We start from the raw sequence: 18,252 nt of genomic DNA on the forward strand, positions 1-18,252 counted from the left end.
GGAGAGAGGGAGGCGTGGGTACTACTACATACTACATCGGAGTTTCACCTTTGTGATGGCGTGTCGGGCTACTACTATACCTCTTGTTTTTTTCTTCTCTTCTACTTCCCTTCGTTTTCTTAATTCACTCCTTCATCTTGACCGCACAAGAGAGGAGATAGGGAAAGGCGGAAATTCGGCGCGCTCGAATCGGAATTTTGGGGAGTTTCCAGGAAGGGTTTTGTATTATCTTGTGTGCAACGGAAAAATGGCGGTTTGAAGGGAGTTGGCTGTTTTGGTCATTTTTAATGTGACGAGAGGGAGAAACGAGGGAAAGAGACGTGATAGAACCTTTCTAGTTTTTCCCTCTTCTCCGCGGTTCTCTGGTTTGTGTAGGACAGTGAGAGGAAGGGGTTCTTTGTATACTTTATACGGATTTTTGTAATGATACGATACTTTTTGCGAGTATAATAATATGTTGAAACATTTCCTTTATAAAACCCGATTGCAATTCTATGTTCACTATGCTGCTGAATATGCATTCAAGTGGGAAACACGTGGCTATATCGACTGTAAACCGTGTCCGAGCCACCGTACGAGTAAGTAGCTGACAGAAAACACACGAGACCGTAAAACGCCGCTCTTCTTAGACTCCTGCTATGGGGTGGGTATCTTGTCCAAGAAGCATCTAATCCACAGTACCAACCGAAGCCTTTTTACCTTTCTGTCACTGCATCATTACATCGTTGCCTTCATTGACACGGCGATGAAAGACCAAATGTTTCACCCGAATGTCGCGAGACACCCTATATATCCTTCCCCCTTCCTCCAGAGGCACCAAAGCACCCATGCTGGCAAAGTTCGTGGATGACCTCACCCTTTTACAAATAGCCATCCCTATTCGTGCTCGGTACTTTTCACTGCCACTAGCCATACGGAAGCCGTATGTGACAAAATTCGACAAGACTTGCCCCCCCCGCCTGTTTTGAGTGGCCACAGTGGAAACAGCATGCCGCATCACGAAATGGGATCTCACTTCGAGTGTTATAATCTCGCCACATGCCTCTTAAGTAAGGAGAAGATTGGAGCAAAAGAGGAACTCGAGCGACCTTGAGTCAGACTGGTCAAAAGAGAAGTGATCCCTCCGTTCCTGTAGAAAGGCACCTACATAACGTTAGCAATGGCCCCATAGTATCGGGGGCTAGGAGTGGGAGGCCTTACAGGTCACATTCAAATCCCTATAATACTTCTTTACTATCTCATCATGTTGTTCATCAGCCACAAGAGGCGTATCCGAATCAGGCGCTGTTGCTCTAGGAAGAGTATGTCGGATCATCAGGAGCATCCGCAGGAGGACGCAGAGTCCGTATCCCTGATGATAGAAATGGTTGGGCTGTTTCTCGAGAGGCCATTGCTGCCGGATGCTCTCGCCTTCCCAAGCCTTGAAGGCCCATGTGGTCTTCTCAACGCAGTTCAAGAAAACCATGGCGGTGAGAAACATGGGGAATCCCAGCTTCGTCTTGCCGTCCTGCAAGTTGCGCTGAATCCCGTTGAGAAGACTCTTACTGGTAGCAGCAGCTTTTCGCTCAGCCCCGGCAGTAAGCTGAGTGCAGATATTCGTGAAGATTTCGTTGTGAGAATCATCGTTGACCTCGACAATACCACCGCTCCCGTCGCTCATCTTCCTAAGAAAAGACCACTGGCGTTCACGATCCATCAGCTCTACCAGGCCCCAAAGATCCAAAGATCTTCGCAATAGCTCATCATTGCTTTCTTCCACGACTTGCATGGCGCACTCGAGGGTAACCCGTACATGAGACGATTGCTCGCGCTTGATAAGCTCAGGCAAAACTTGGCGCATGTACGTTCTCTACTTTGGCCGGAATGTCCTCCTTATTGGAGTCAATCATAACCAGCGTACCGGGAGCCTCGGGATCGACTTTCTGTTCCTGGGCATCCTTGGTCGAGTAACCCTCCAGCATCTGCAAAACCATCTGGTGCCCAGTTTCCTTGAAATGAGATGCTTCGATAACGACACCTTTGTTGGATAAGGTGTATTCGCTCTTCAGCTCGTTTATGCGCTTCTGTGCAATAACAACCTGAACGCCAGCCGAGTAGAGTTCGAGTTGCTCGGCTAGCTTTGTTCGCACGCATCCAGTAAGCCAGACCCGAGGCGACAGGACCTTTCGACAGGTATCACACGGAGTGCCCTTTGAGCACACCTTCCGCAATATCCGACATCGTATACAAGCACCAATACGGCGGACTTCCTGGACCTCCTTCCGTCGTTCCGAGTCGAACCGGGCTCGCGCATGCTTCGAGCGTGTTCCATTGGGGCTGATTGTCTCCATCCGCATGCCTCCTTTGGCAAGGCTAAACGCAAGCTGCTGACTCTGGCTGCTCACCGTGGCCGGTGCCTGGAGGCCTTCGGGGATATATGTAAGCTCCGCCCAAGGGGTTCCGGTGATGTTAACGTGATGATCGCCAGGAGTTGCAGGGCGTTTGGCGTTGGTAGCTGAAGGTGGTGAAAATTCGATTAACATGTCCGTGTCCCCAGTCAGACCCTCGGTCACGAGAGGAGCAGTGGCTTCAGAAGTGGTGGTCTGCACGTTGGATACGGGTGGTTCCAGTCCTGTTGATGGATTCGTGTTGGCATCTAATTCAGGGGGAAAGGGAGCATCGGGGAGAGGCTGTTCCCCGTTGGCCTCCGAGGTGGGTGCAAACTGTATTGATTCGACAGCTTCCAAATTCTCCTCAGGGGCCGATGTTACAGGACACTCAGCAGTGTCCATGGACTCTGAAGTTGTCTCATGATGCAATACCTGGTGTAATTGAGGATCAAGAAAGGACGGGTTCAGCCGAGCAGTAGCTGCCACGGCCATCGAGAGATTCGAGTCAGTGGGTACGCCATCAGCTTGTAGGAGATTCTGCAACTTCTCTTCTGTGGTCAGCTCGTGCTCATGCTGCATATCATGCTGCATTTCGTGTTGCATTCCATTCTGTATCTCGTGCTGCAACTCATGCTGCAATTCGTGTGGCATCTCTTGTGGCATTTCATGTGGCAACCCATGTGGCATTTCATGTGGCATTTCATGTGGCATTTCGTGCTGCATACCGTGCTGCATCTCTTGCTGCATCTCATGCTGGGCGGTTTCTAATCCTGGCTGATCTTCGGTCGGCGGATGACCATCGAAAGCCAAGGGCTGGCCTTCCATGGTGAACTGCTCGTGAAGCTGCTGGAAATCATGGTGTTCCATGGGAGCAAGCAGACTGTCAGCGAAGGGTGCTGAAGTCGCATCGACGGGCTGGTTGCGGTTATGCGGCACATGGTCATCATGCTTCTCGCTCAGGTCGATCTGACGGGAAACCTCGGCCAACGTCTCGAGGGCAGTCCAATTACTTTGCGTCAAGGCAAGTGCATTGGCCGCCGAGATGTTGTTCTGGGCGTTGTTGGCCCTGTTACTGCGGGCAGCCGCCGTGTTCCCAGAAATGCCATGGAGGGCTAAGCACGCATTGATCCTCTCGGCTTCAGAGATGGCAGGGCAGTTCTTGGTCAGATGGTTTGTCAAAGAGTCGATGCGGCCCTTGGCAAAGTGCTCGCCACATTTGACACAAGTATGCGCATATCTGTTACTGTTGTCCTTTAGCTTCTCGCCTCTCTCAAAGTAAGAGAGGATGACTGGATTGGGCTATTTGAATCGATACTAGTCAGCAACCTGCCGTACAATATGAGGAAATTGTCCGTCATTGCAAATGCCCGAAATTGGGAGAGAAAATATTGAATGCATTCATTCCATTCTCACATCAACAGGATCAAAGTGAAGGCAAGGACGCAGTTAAACACTTACCTTTCGACCCATTGTAAGTGCGTCGCGATGGCGATGCTCATGCGACAGGCAGGTGGAAGGCGGTGAGAACAAATTTGGGCGGTGAATGGGGGTTGAGAAATAGAACCGGAAATATTTGTCGGTGCTGGTGGCTTAGTGGGATGTCCATCTGATTTTTTTTCTTCCAATGGAGCTCGCAGGGTTAGTGGGAGTACTTGGCCAAGAGATGGGGAACTGTAGACTCCGTCAGGTAATGTTTAGTTTCATTCAAGCACGGTTATTCGGTATCTGTAGTGGCTGATAGCAGCTTACTAACTCATAAGTTGGGAGGTAGGTTATGTACTCCGTACGGAGTCAGTCGGCGACCCCCACAGGGCCCCTCAGTGCCCAAATGCCTGGAAATGGTTTTAGGTTTAGGTGTATCGTGGGTGTGTGCCAGTGTGGTTCCCAGTACCGTTCCCTGTTGGGTTCAATACATAATTCAGTGATGGTGTCATTTTAGTGGGTGATGGGAGTATGTAATTATTCAGAATCATGTGAAAGAAAATACACTCGTTCTAAAAATTGACATGCCCATTACGAGACGTAAAACAATCGTCTACTGCTATATCGTCGTATCAGATTTATACGAACCCCTCCTTCAAGTCTATAGCTTCGTCCCGGAATCTGATAATCCATTTGCGCCTCCCATGATCAAGTAGCGCTGTTGAATCGACTATGGGCATCCATCAAGCAGCCAGGTAACACCGGAGCCATGCATGAACCCCTTAATCACCGCCAAAAGCTTACCCATCCCAGGCCAGCTCCATTATGACCAAACATCCTCCTAAAGCCAAAGGTTAGCAGGCATTGCCCCCACGTGAGACACTTGGTTTTACGTACCTGGTATTGATTGGATGCCCTCATGTTCTTCACGATCTCCTCTGCTTTGGCCTCGGGGATGCCTCGCTGCTCCGAGATAATCTGGGCGAGGACTGTGTTGACCTCGCGTGCCATGTTTGCGGCATCACCACACACATAGACATAAGCCTTCTTCTCTAGCAGCTCGTTGATCTCCTTTGAACGTTCCTTGAGAAGGTGTTGGACATAAACCTTCTTGGGACCCTCTCTCGAGAAAGCAGTGGGCATCTCGAACGCATCGCCCAGGACCTTCTTGCGTTCCTACGACGATGTAAGCGGGTGAGTTAAACTAGAAGAAACAGCCATTTACTTACCTCCCATTCGGACTCATACATAAAGTCCTCGCTTCGCTTCCGGCAACCAAAGAAGAGTATAGTCTTGCCCACATTCTCGCCATCCTCGGCTTGCTTGGCACGTTCTTGCACGAAACCTCGGAAAGGCGCAACACCCGTTCCAGGGCCGATCATAATGATGGGCTTAGACGGGTCGGAGGGAAGCTTGAAGTTAGAGTGACGCACGTGTACCGGCACATGAATGCCATCGTACTTGTTGCGAGGACCGCAGATCTCGTACGTTAGGCCAAACGGCTTGGGGTCCGGCTCGCCATTTTGCTTCTGTTTGAGAGCAAGTAGATAATTGGTGGCCACACCTTGGAAGGGATCGGCGCGTCCAGGGATTAGTTGAGACTCGACCACAGCTGTGATGGATATCTTCTTGGGCTGTACAAGAGAAGACGAAGAGATGGAGTAGTATCGGGGTTGCAATTTGGTCAGACCTTCGATGAAAGCAGAGAAAGGTACGTTATTCCACTTCTGGCCACCGCCAACAGTACGCAAAAGACCGGCGAGGTTGTAGTGGTACTTGCTAACCTTTTCATGGAAGTAATCCTTATCTTGTCCGAGCTTTGTCATCTCCGCTTTGGAGGACTCATCGGGGGCGAAAGCAGCAAGAGTGGCGACGAACTGACGAGAAATGGGAGCACAGATTTCCATGTGGTATCGCGCAATAGCATCAAAGGTTGTAGGGGTCGGGAAGGGAACTTTGGCCGTGGGCTCGAGAGCTTTGACGCTAATAACAGTGTCCCGTTTCTCAGTGAGACCAAGGATGTCCAGGAAATAGTCAACCTCTTGACCGGCGTTAGTGGGCCAGATAGCGATGTGGTCACCAGTCTGGTAGGACAAGTTCGAGCCACTGATATCGACTTCCATGTGTAGGCAGTTGCGATCCTTGACGTTGAAGATCTCCTTGGACTCGACAATAGGTGCGATGTAAGGGTTGTGGGCGTTGAAGGGACCGCGAGCAGAGCCCTCGAGGTGCATCTTGTTGGGTTCGCCAACGTAAACCTCCGGCGAATCTTTGGTAAGGCCTTCACGCTCAACAATGCCGAAGATAGGCTCGTACTGTGCCTCTCGCTCCTCCAGTCCCATCTTCTTTGCAAGAGCAGCCCACATGGGCTCCTTCCAGGCTAGGAAGTCTTCTTCCATTGTTCCAGCACCGTCATCGCCCTCACCAGCATCGCCGATTCTGTGGGCACCGAGCTTCGTCAAAGCCTTGTCGACGTTACGGACCATAGAGTTGTAGTGTTCGTAGGTGTTGTTGCCTAGACCGAATGTGACATACTTCAGGGTGCCCAGAGGCGGGTCGGCCGACTCGGAGAAGGAGACGTCTTCGCCCGTGATAAATTCGTAGAAATCAACTGCATTATCAGTGGGCTCGCCTTCACCGTAAGTAGCGAGAACGAAAAAGATGACCTTGTCTTCCGGGAGCTGGTCGAGGTTGTCGTAGTCATAGTCCTCGAGGTCGGCTACCATAGTCTCGAGCCCAAAGCGGCTCTTGCCCTCTTTCGCCAATCTTGAGGCGTAGTCCTCTGCAGTGCCAGTTTGGGAGCCATAGAAGATGATGCAGTTTTTGCCGGCTTCCTCGATCTTCTCGATGATGTTTCTCGTCTTGCCAGCTTTCAAGCCGTTGGTGTTGGCGAACGAGTTGGCATAGGGATCTTTGGTGACACCCCATAACTTGCCCTTGGTGAAATAGGCGGCTGTGGCCAGTAAGATAACCGACAGGACAATAATGTCCAGAGTGTCGAGTTGCGTTGCCATGATGGTGTTGCCTACTTTCACAGAAGCCTCGTAGGAAAGCGGGAGGAACCCGAGGTTTGTCGCTAGCAGTGGCGGGCCACGTTTTGGTAAAAGTGGCGATGCACTGGGCGTATACTGTATGCGATCAGGGTGGAGAGTGAAGTTGAACCGCTCGTCTGCCCCTAGTCCGGCCCGGAAGTGTCACAGAACACGACTTGAAGTCACCCAAACGAAGCAAATCGTTAGGTGTGAGCCTCCTAAGATGTTTGCTGGTGGAGGACAGTAATTGAATGCGGGTTGTGTTTGGGAAAGTGTGGCCGTAAGCAGGAACAAAAGGGTAACCTAAGTCAATCTCTCGAAAGTTCCCGGCGGGAAATAATCCTCCCCGTAGTCGGGCCCAGGTAAGGCAGGACCTAGCAGCCTAGGTAAGGGAGAGAGGTGCTTCTGATAGGCGAGCACTGGCTCTGTAGTGTGAGTGGGTGAGTGAGTGGGTGCGTGTGTGCGTGTGTGCGTGTGTGCGTGTGTGCGCTCGCTGCACGGTTGGGACGGACCAAGACGGCAACCAATTCTTCTGGTTGTTCCCGTCGCACCTCAAATTTGGGGGCGGAAGGATTAGTGGGATGCGATTTGGCCACGCTGTCCAGTCCGAACCACTCCACTCAATAGCCGTATGGTATCGAGAGTAGGGAACCCCGCAAAGTGCTGCTCTAGGAAGACCAGAGGGTTGGGTAAGGGAGATACGGGATGAGGGGATCGTAAGACAGTGGAATGGAAAGAAACCCGTGGAAGAATTCGATTGCATATGATGAAGATGGAGGAGGGTCTTTCCCACGGACTTAGACTGCGGGAGGCGTATGACCTTGAGTTCTGTTGAGGTGCAGCTTGTATCCGGGCTATATATCTGCTATATGATTGGTACATGCCTCTCTTCCTGTCCAAACTAGATTGATAACCTCTCGTTTTCAGTCAGTCATACTAATATCTATGCAGGGTGATGACGGCTTGATCAAATAGTCCAATCAATTACCCAAAGACTAGGCAGTTAATAAGACTATGTTGCCTGAGCACGTCTCTCCTGTCCGTGTGTATATTTCGATTGGTACAGTAAACAAGCACTGTATCATGCCACTTGCAGCACACTAACACTTGGCCCGGCTTGACCCGTCTTGTCTTGTTATCCACGTCCGGCTGCTCGAGTTCCCGTCCGTCGGGGACCGAATATCTATGTATGCAGATAAAGATCTCGCACTTGTACTCAAAATGCTGCAGTTGATGTAATTAACTTTAGAGGCGCATCATCATGTACATAGATGCCACCTGCTTTATGTACGTACATATGTATCCATGCTCGCTCATACCGGGTCCCGGTAGCTGTCGAGGTCGCCTACCCGTAGGTATCTGCATGTGTTTCAATGTGTATGAGAGGCAGCATGATTCATAATGTTAATGATTTGAGAATCATGTAGTCATCATCGAACACCTTAAGGTTGAAGTGGATGCAGGCGACCGAACCAGAAGCTTTCTGTTGATACCCGAATCTCTGGTAAGTTCCAATCTGCTTTCACAGACCACGTCTGATGCGATGGCTGATCGAGAAGGTAGGTATGTATTGGCATCGACATGTAGCGCCAAATTACCTTAGGTAATCTTCGGGTTTGGGCACGCCCAGTTTGACCTTAATGCAAGTAGAAACTTCCGACTTGTCAAGCCACCTCAAGCGGCAGCCCCGAATGCACTTGTCGGCGCCATAATGCTCATTCATATCATACCCAAGTATGTACCTACTTGAGGGGTTCTGCATCTCGCGCTCCTCATGATGAAGTGCACACAGCTCAGTGAATCCGATTACAGTTCTTAGCCGTAAGGGTATCAATTAGATTCATCAAGATAAGAAGACAGTCATAGCATACTTGTTGTGTACAACTTATTGTAACGAGTGCGAGTCTGGTGTATCTTAGGTACATGAGATACCTACATGCAGGTGGCATACCGCGCTAGGTAAGCGCATTGAAGTGGCTTTGCCCAAGGAAGTAAATCAAATGCCGGGACCAGAACTGGCAGGTGTAGGTAGTGGTAGATGCTAACGCCTGCTGCCTTTCGAGATGCCGTACATACACGCAGCACGGCCATCTCAATCGGAGTATATACGATCAGTTCAGGGGCGAGATGACAAGTCGCACACGAGATAGCTCTTGATAGAAAAACGAGGATACAGACCAATCTATCAAGTGAACACTGTTCTTGCTTCACGACTTACTGCGACCCCCATTGATGTCTCTAGCAGGTATTGTATGTACCGCCGAGGAGGCTCCTCGGCTCCTCTAGTATTCTAGAGTCTATCCAGCAAGCTAGGACGCAGTGGAAGAAGGGGACATGTATATCTTATGTGTAGACTTGCCTATATTGGGCGCATTTGAGCCGGAACGACTCAAAGTGTATATCGCGGCATAATGTACGGCTGGTCTCAGTCTTTACACGTGTATACATACTTGTAGCTTTGCAGCTCTGCTCTGTACAGCAGATTAAGCTTCAGGATCAGTGAAACCTGTCTTCCGCAGACTGAATTGACTGGCAGCCTTTCGATCCGCCTGTGGCTTGATTGCCGAATCCCTTCGCAAGTTGACAACCCAACGTTGAGTGAGCAAACAACATGACCGGTGTATGTAAATCTGATAGGTCATCGTCTCGTACCTTGCATGCCCATGGACCCAAAATTGTGATGGAGCAGCGGGACGATATTAGCGAGTCGTTCGCTAGGAACAGAAGAAGCACGAGGCTCCAAGATGCCATAGCGCGCAACCTCCCTCGCTAGAAGGCACAGCAGAGGGAAGAAAAGAAAAAGGACGGGGATGCATCATCAGGTGCCCGGGGCATTTTCAATTTAATCCTCCCTCCGTTGCGACCCCGTACAGTAAATTTACATCATAGCCATCGATATTATCCGTCCAGCCAATTCATCAAATTCGATGCAGCAAACACAGCCAGTACCGGTCCTGATGCCATAAGAGAGATCATGGGGCAAGGTTTATATATGACATGATGATGAGGTGTGAGTGTGTTGGTTTCCATATCTGCCCAACCTTTCAATTACGGTCCTTTTCCTCTCAATCCTGGCCGTACCCCGTCCGTACCCCATGTAGCGTCCACCCTGATCAGTCGAAACACAAGCTTGCGGCCGGCGTCGCGCCCCAATCTGAGCGCGCGGAACAGCGTTTGGCGGCCAAAAAGCTTCCTGACCGCACAAACGTCGTGTTTCACAAGAGAGGGGTGAACCGTCTAGGATAAGGTGTTTGGAGAGTGTAGTTACTGTATTCGATGCCGTTACTGACATCTTCGTCGGTATTTGTAGCTCCGTCGCAGGCGCTCGCAGAACTTGGCCAAGATCCACTGAGGCACTCTCCTCGTTCAACATCACGGCTCAACGTCCTCGACGAGGATGAAAGCTGGGAGAACACCATACGACCTCTCCCTCTATCTCTAGAGCCGCCCACTAGCCGGTCGGTTCCGCATTCTCGAGAATCTTCCTTCGACAAGATCCAGTCCATTGGACTCGCCGGCATACCAGAGTCCCCGCCACCGTCCGCAGGCCCGATCGCCTCGCCACGGCTTCCGACCTCAGCCGGTTCTCGTCAGGGCTTTGCTGGTATTCTGGAAAGAGTGATAGATCCGAAGGCGACGGCGTATGGGCATCACCGGCAAACATCCATCGTCCATGGGTTCCAACACTCGAGGAATGGAAGTTTGGCCAGCACGTCCTCGAGTCCACTGAGCCCACAGATGATTGCTGCCGCCGGCGTTGGGTTACTGAACGACAAAACGGAATCGCATGGGACGGGTCGAATGGAGACGGATGCGACCATGGCTTCCCGACCGCCAACAGCCTTGTCAGGCTCAACCGCGAACTCCAGCATACATGCCACGTTAGAGAGGACCTTATCCACGACCGAAAGCAATTCGGGAACACTTACGCAGAGAAGGGTAGAGCGTATGCATAGCAGGTCAAGACGGGACCATGCCCACCACCCGTCACACTCTTCGCGACATCACAACGAAAACAAAACCGTCGGCGAGTATGCCTTGCATGTCCTATTTACACATGTAAGCTGGAAAATGACCCCGAGCCCTATATAAGCATGCTAATCCCCACCAAGTTCATCGCGCTCGCTGAGGAGAAGCTGAATGAGTGCATTACTGTCCCATTTGACCCTGAGCCGCAGATAGAGCAGATCTGCGGCCCCGGGGCAGACCCGGCTTTTGACCAGTTCATTGTAGCTCTTGGACACATTGCAAAACAGAGGCCAAAACCTCTGATCGATCTGATTATGTTATGGAGGAAACACAAGAGCGAATCAGCCAGTGAAGCAAGACAGCAGCTCCAGCAATCAAGAGGCGCCCCTACTAGTGCCCCCCTTCTGAGACGCAACACCGAGCCGGTACAAGTCGGTATTGCGAACGCATCGGCTTCAGAGGCCGGGGCAGCAAATAGCCCAACGTCACTTGCCGCGAAACAAGAGTATGTGGCCCAGGCCGAACGTCGGTCTATCGTGTCCATCTATATACTCTGTCGTGTTCTCTTGGAGGTTATCAGTCAAAGTAGTCTCAGCTCCATCACGGTCGAAATGGAAGACAAACTCGAAAGCATCATCTTTGGCCAACTTAAGATTGCCGACATTGAACAACTCTTTGTGTCTCCATTGAAGTTGGCCAACTGGAACCTGTTCGCTCAGCTTCTAGGGGTTATGAGTGAGATCAATTTCGTCAGTGTTACAGATAGATTCATCGTCGACCTCGATCGTTCGCTCCAGGAATATACCGCCCGAAGCCCTACCACGGCAAAAGACCCTGAAGGCCAGATGGAGCTGGTGTTGGGGGGAATGAAGCACCTGCGCATCAATATTGAGAACGACCTTGCATGGGAGCAGTCGTGTGATTTTCTAGTTTCGCTGGGAAGGCTTTTCGCTAAATCGCATGGCCAAAAGGTCAAATCAGCATTCTGTCAAGTCTTGGACACGCTCCTCCTGCCAATCGCCGCCAAAGCAAGCAATAGTCATTTCACCCATCCCAAATGGGGAGAAGTCATCAGTAACACTACACCTCGCTTGGCGCAGATGTTCGTCAAACCCCGTCACTGGCAATTTGCATTCCCCTTGACGGCTACCATGGTCTGCGTCTCACCCCTGAAACGTCAAGTTCACAGTGGTTGCAGCTTGTTCTACCCCTACAACCACGATTGAAAGACCGGACCATGCGGCCGTTGTGCCTCCAAGTCGTTTCGAGACTCCTCTGGACCTACCTCTACCGGAGCAACGACGCCCTGACTGGCGTTGCTCGAAAACTAGATGAAGTCATGAAACTCGTGATACCGCCTACCAAGCGAACTTTCACACCTGCCGACACAGCTGTGTCGGGCCCCCTCATCCAGATAATCAGAATAATTGGGTACAAGCATACGGAGTACTGCTTCAAGAACATTATTTTCCCCCTAATTAATGCGGATCTATTCAACTCGAATAAGGATCTGAAAGTCGAGCAACTTGACCCGGACAGGATAGTCATCGGCATAAGAGCATTTCTAGTGGTCGTGTCAGACCTGGAGAAGGGCGAAGACGGCCGCCCTCCGTTCCCGCTCGAGTACGCACCACCGCCTCCTTCGGACAGGGTCGCTCCAGGCTCGCCTTCAGCTGTCTCAACACAATATCTTCCGCTTAATGGAACACCAGCACTGATCCAGGACGATTCGCTCTCCAAGCTCGTCCGGCTCGATGCACTCAGCGACGTAGCGAGGGAGTACTACAAAAAGTTCTCGGAGATCCTCGGCAAGATCACCATCATATGTGATAATACATTTGGTGGACAAGCCGCTCTGGATGAAAAGTTCAACAGTCCAGGTCCCAAGACACCAATCGCCGAGACCTTCAACTTCACTAGGCGAGAAGATCATCAAAGCCCTGCTGAGCAGAAACAGGCGTTCTATGAGCTTCTCCATGTTGCTGTACAGGCACTACCTCGCTGTCTCTCCAGCGATATCCCGTTCAACCCTCTCATCAACCTTCTATGCACGGGAACTGCCCATGTACAAACAAATATCGCTGAATCTTCTGCCCAATCACTCAAGTCCATCGCCCGGCAATCCCATGCGAATCAAGTCACAATGGGATTCGCCCGCTTCATATTCAATTTTGATGACCGATACTCTACAATGTCTGATGGAGGTATGCTCGGGCCTGGGCATATTGAGAACACTTTGCGGCTTTACGTTGAGCTTTTACAGATTTGGAGAGATGAAATACGAGAAAAGACAAGGGAAGCAGTTTCTGGTCCTAATGAAGGCAATATCACGGATAAAAGGGGGATGAAGCTGGATTTATCAAGTATCTGGGCCGAAGTTGAGCATGTCGAAGCGCGCGGTTTGTTCTTTCTCTGCTCCCAATCTCGGAGAGTGAGATACTTTGCAGTCACAGTTCTTCGACTCATTACAGAATTTGATAGCGCCCTGGGCAAGGACAATGCGCTCGAAAAGGGGAACCAGCGTCTGATTGACATCCTCGAAAATGATTCGGAGCAAGTCATGAGTTTTAAAGACGAGCTGCTGTCGGTGGCAGAACGGAGCCGCCTGCAACGCGGCAAACAGAATGGCAACAACCGGGGTGCCTTGATCGAGCTTTGTACGAGTGACGTCTCTTACGACACGACACTATGGTTCAAGATCTTCCCCAACCTCATCCGGATCGCCTATGATCGATGCCCCTTTACGGTTACGATTGGTCGAGATCTGGTTTGCAACCGAATACTCCAAATGTACAAAGGCATTGTGATCATGTCAGAACCCACCCGAGGACTCTACTACGGCTCTGACCCTGGAAGTGCTCGATACAATACAAGAACGCCGGTAGCTCAGCCAGATGTTCTTGTTGAGCAGTTCAAGCTGTATCTCACATTCGCTTGTACGACCCTAGTTGACACCGGCACTGCTCAACCCGGGCTCGTGCAGGGCAATCACGCACGAAAAGGGTCGAGGTCTTCTGACAAGATCATCTCTGCCCGGATCCTGTTCAAGTATCTGATTCCTCTGCTACAGGTGTCGTCGGCTTCTGTCCGTGAGGCTGTCGTCCTAGCTATGGGTTCCATCAACATCAACATATATCGCACGTTGCTAGAAGAACTTGCTAGTCAGGTCGCGAGATGCAATGATGAAGCTCGAGCCCGGATTCACCAGCGCACTAATAGCGGCCCTCGTCGAAACCGCAAGATGGATCTGCTGCGAACGGAACTTACTCATGTCTACAAGCTCACCTCCCACTTCCTCAAAGAGCCCGAGGTCTACAATGATGATTGGATCTTGAATAACCTCACTGCATACACGAAAGATCTCAAGCTGTTCCTAATGGATGGCGAGGTACAGATGGATTGGGAATTCCAGAAGCTGCGACGTCATTATTGTGGCCTCATGGAGGAATTATTCGAGGGTATCAACCGAGCCCGAGACCCCTCCCGATGGTTGACCTTTGAGGCTCGCAAGTCCTCTTTCGCGCTGATGGAAGACTGGTGCGGTTTTTCTCCAAATCAACCACAAATTCGACAGAGGGAAGATACGATGAGACAATCCATGATCGACCAACAGTCGGTCGGCGAGCGAGGACGCTGTCTGCAGCGATGGAGATCGAGAAAAGGAATCTGAGGACTGCGGCTTTAAGCGCTATGGCGGCGCTTTGCTCTGGTCCCATCAGCGTTACCACCGAAAGCGGCGTGAACCTGTCCTTTGACATACGACGCATGCTCGCATGGGTCGAGACCATCTTCAACTCAGGTAGCGACCGTCTGAACCTCATTGGACGGCGTGCTCTGAAAAACCTCATCGTTTTCAACCAAGTCGAACACTCATATCTCCTTGAGCACTGCATCGCACGCTGCTATTTGGCCGACGCTTCAAAGGTTCTCGAGAGTTATTTCGCCGTCGTAACCGAGGTTCTTCTACAACACACTGACTATCCGTCGCCTTTCTGGAGACTTCTCGGGCTATGCCTCTTTACGCTTGGTAATGACGCAAGCGAGATCCGATCCAAATCAGCACGCGTTCTGCGAGCTCTCGAAGAGCGGCAACAGGCCGGACGTACTTCGAAGATCCAGGATTTCGATATCAGCATATCTGACAAAACAAAGGCCGTATATAAACTGGCTCAATTTGAAATCTCCAAGCGTCTTGCGAAGCAACATCCAGAGCTCGCCTTCCATATCTTTTCCGAATTCACCCTCTACTTCAAGAGCCTTCAGGCAGGAGCTCAGCGTAATGTGGTGGCTGTGATCTTGCCCTGGATCCAAACCATTGAGCTCAAAATCGATCCCAATGGGGGCCCTGTAGCCAGCTCATACGTGCTTCTCGCGAATTTGCTGGAGATCACAATCAAATCCAGCGCGGCTTTGCACAACGAAGTCCAAGCATTGTGGCAAGCGTTGGCAACTGGTCCGCATCCGGGCAATGTTCGACTCGTCATGGACTTCATCATCTCTCTTCTGCCTCGAAAGGCGGGAACAGAACTTTGTTGAATACGCCAAGCAAATAGTGGTCTTCCTATCGAGCGCTCCAAGTGCGCCTGGTATCAAAGTGGTCGAGTTTCTACTGATGCAGATCACGCCCAAGGCCATGGTTCCGAATGAGAAAAGAGAAGCCGTACCACCACCCCCAGACGTCAACCAATTACCATATTGTGCCGACCTTGCCGAGGCTCTTCCGGTTGGCACCAAACAAGCTGGATTTTCTCTTGGGCAACTGGCTCTGATCCTACTCGTGGACCTGATGGTATCCCCCGTGCAGCTCACCGCCGACAACCTGCCGGTCCTGTTGCAAGTCGTCACAGTTCTATGGGACCACTACACTCCACTTGTCCAGGAGCAAGCCCGTGAGATGCTTGTTCACCTTATCCATGAACTCGTCATCTCAAAAATGGATGACGCTGCACCGATGGAGACGAAAGAGTCCATTGAAAACCTGATCGATGCCATTCGTCGCCACGACCGTACTGTGGTTTGGAATTATGAAGACAACAACGGAAAAGTCGTTGACCGTGAGAACAACGTGCCACAGAGCATGGAGTATCTCACTGCCCAGGTCGTGAAAACATTCGAAATCACATTTCCTGGAATCAAAGAGCAATGGAGCCGCCTCTCCTTGACATGGGCTACCTCGTGCCCTGTACGGCATTTGGCCTGTCGGTCATTCCAAATTTTCCGATGCATCTTGACGTCGATGGATCAGCTCATGCTGGGAGACATGCTCGCAAGATTATCTAACACCATTGCAGACGAAGACTCCGAAATCCAAACATTCTCCATGGAAATCCTGACAACGCTGAAGACACTCATCGTCAAGTTGGACACCGACAAGCTCTTGGCTTTGCCTCAGCTGTTTTGGACCACATGTGCTTGCTTGGAATCTATCAATGAGCGGGAGTTCCTTGAAGCTGTGGATATGCTCAACGAGTTCCTGGAGAAACTTGACTTCTATGATCCAACCGTTCGCCGTATTTTGGCGGAAGGACAACCTCCACGGTGGGACGGCTCTTTTGAAGGATTGCAGAATCTGCTTTACAAGGGGCTACGATCATCAATATGCCTGGAGCCAACTTTGAAGACCTTGGACAAGCTGGTGCAGTTACCGAGCGACCACTTGATCGGGATGGATGACCGCCTGTTTTTCACTACCCTTGCTAACTTTCCTCGTTTCTTGGAGGCCCTAGAACAGGACCTGGACAGACTGCCCGACGATGTCATGCAATCCGCGGATATCCTGTTTGCAGTTGCTGAGGCCCAGGGCTTTCAGACCATCTGTGCTGCTCTAGATGGATTCATGAGCTGTGGGTACCGTAGCAGCCATGACTTCCTTTTGCAGCTATTCTATGCCCTTCGTGACGTCTATCTACCACGACTGGATGTCAGCATGCTTGTCATGCTGATGGGGTTCCTGACCAATAGCATACCGCCAGTTAAGATCATGACCATGCGGATTCTGAGCGTCATCATCCCCGAAACGGAGATGAGGAAGCCCGAGATTGCCGGGCACGGTTCAGATCTAATTTCGCCGCTCCTGCGTCTGCTTCAGAGCGAGTACTGCATGGAAGCCCTCGAGGTATTGGGTAGCATTATGACCATGTCGGGATCTTCTATGGACAAGCATCATCTCCGAATGAGCATGACAAGGGCGTCATCTAAAGCCGTGCGCAAAGAGTACGAGAGAACTCAGAGTCTGTTCGGTATACCCGAAGAATCTGGTTGGGCCGTCCCTATACCTGCTAAGAAGACAGACATCACGCGCGCCAATATCCACGCTGCTTTCTATGTTTGCCAGTCCGATGCGGAGAACGGGACACCGACTGAGCCTACCCCGACTCCCGAGGTCGAATTTCACAATGATGACTTCCCCTATGGCTACTTCCAGGCGCCAGATCGCAGCGATACCATGATGTCGGATGATGTTCGTAATGAGGGTCCATCAGGAGCGGACCTGGTCACGAGACTCGACAGCCTTGACGACTTCTTCGACGACTTATCTCAGAGCCCACCAAGCGAGGGCCGCTCATCTCGCACCGTTACTGAATTTTCGCCAGAAGGCTACGAAAGCACCACTCAGCTCTACGATGAGCAGATCCTACCCATCCTCCATCAGGCCAGCAGCAATACGTCGTTCCAAAACGGCTTCGTCGACCGTCCACCGCCAGGTGGCTTCTCCCCGCGGGATGTACCTAGCAGTGCCAATACCATGAACCCTGGCGCTTTCAGCATTGCCGCCAACAATCAAAATTCCATGAACCTGATGACGACCACCATCGTCCGCCCGCCCTTGCATAACCGCTCCATCACGTCGCCATCGGCGCCCGCGAGCTATACCCCGCAAATGGGCGACTCGTTCGCGTCCGACGACGAGCTGGCAGAGGACGTCTTCTCGGACGGCGATGATGCCGCGACACTGGCTGGCAGCGGCAGTGCCGGTAGTGTCAGCGGCGGTGGCAGTGGCGGCAATCAGTATTCCACCGCCGGAGCCGGCGCCGGGGGTGGCGCGCCGGGGCCAGGCGAGAACAGCAACTTCTTTCTCGAGTCCATGATCCGCCCCGTCAAGCAGGCCACGCGCAGCCACATGCGCCGTCTCACGGGCGGGCGCTCGCGCGACGCCGAGCGCCAGCGCGACCTCTTCCGCACGCAGCAGATCGGCCAGATCTCCAGCCCCCAGGTGCCCAAGGTGCCCAACAGCTATCTTGTGAAATCGCCGGATTCGCCGGGTGATATGCTGTGATCACATACACACACGCTCCATAGGGATAGGACAGGGCCGGGGCGGGCGATGTGGGAGGATGGTGATGGTAACGAATGACTTAATTGTACGAAACAGGGAATGAATATGTGGTGGAAGGAAATTTTGTGTAATAACGAGTCGTGATTGATGTTATCTTCGGCCCGGCGCGGTAGGTTATTACAGA

General features: G+C 51.5%; 3 protein-coding genes across 3 annotated transcripts; 1 reads left to right on the forward strand and 2 right to left on the reverse strand.

Moving 5' to 3' along the window:
* Positions 1-1,045: 1,045 nt before the first annotated feature.
* On the reverse strand, positions 1,046-3,839 carry PG994_000254 (uncharacterized protein; the record flags this gene model as incomplete). Its single annotated transcript, XM_066851663.1, has 4 exons — positions 1,046-1,143; positions 1,201-1,830; positions 1,901-3,668; positions 3,828-3,839. 4 exons carry the CDS (start codon positions 3,837-3,839, stop codon positions 1,046-1,048), a joined length of 2,508 nt encoding a protein of 835 aa, XP_066722295.1.
* Positions 3,840-4,614: 775 nt separating this feature from the next.
* Positions 4,615-6,805, reverse strand: PG994_000255 (NADPH--cytochrome P450 reductase; the record flags this gene model as incomplete). Its single annotated transcript, XM_066851664.1, has 3 exons — positions 4,615-4,632; positions 4,689-4,967; positions 5,021-6,805. The coding sequence occupies 3 exons, from the start codon at positions 6,803-6,805 to the stop codon at positions 4,615-4,617; spliced, it is 2,082 nt and encodes a 693-aa protein (XP_066722296.1).
* Positions 6,806-10,087: 3,282 nt separating this feature from the next.
* Positions 10,088-18,068, forward strand: PG994_000256 (cell morphogenesis N-terminal-domain-containing protein; the record flags this gene model as incomplete). Its single annotated transcript, XM_066851665.1, has 5 exons — positions 10,088-10,882; positions 10,936-11,980; positions 12,022-14,329; positions 14,479-15,245; positions 15,346-18,068. Coding segments are annotated over 5 exons (7,638 nt in total), but the record flags the coding sequence as incomplete, so codon positions are not given.
* Positions 18,069-18,252: the final 184 nt, after the last annotated feature.

This window comes from Apiospora phragmitis, assembly GCF_038363925.1.
Source record: "Apiospora phragmitis strain CBS 135458 chromosome Unknown utg000001l:1.0-2902119.0:1.0-2906034.0, whole genome shotgun sequence".
NCBI classification, from domain to species: Eukaryota; Fungi; Ascomycota; class Sordariomycetes; order Amphisphaeriales; family Apiosporaceae; genus Apiospora; species Apiospora phragmitis.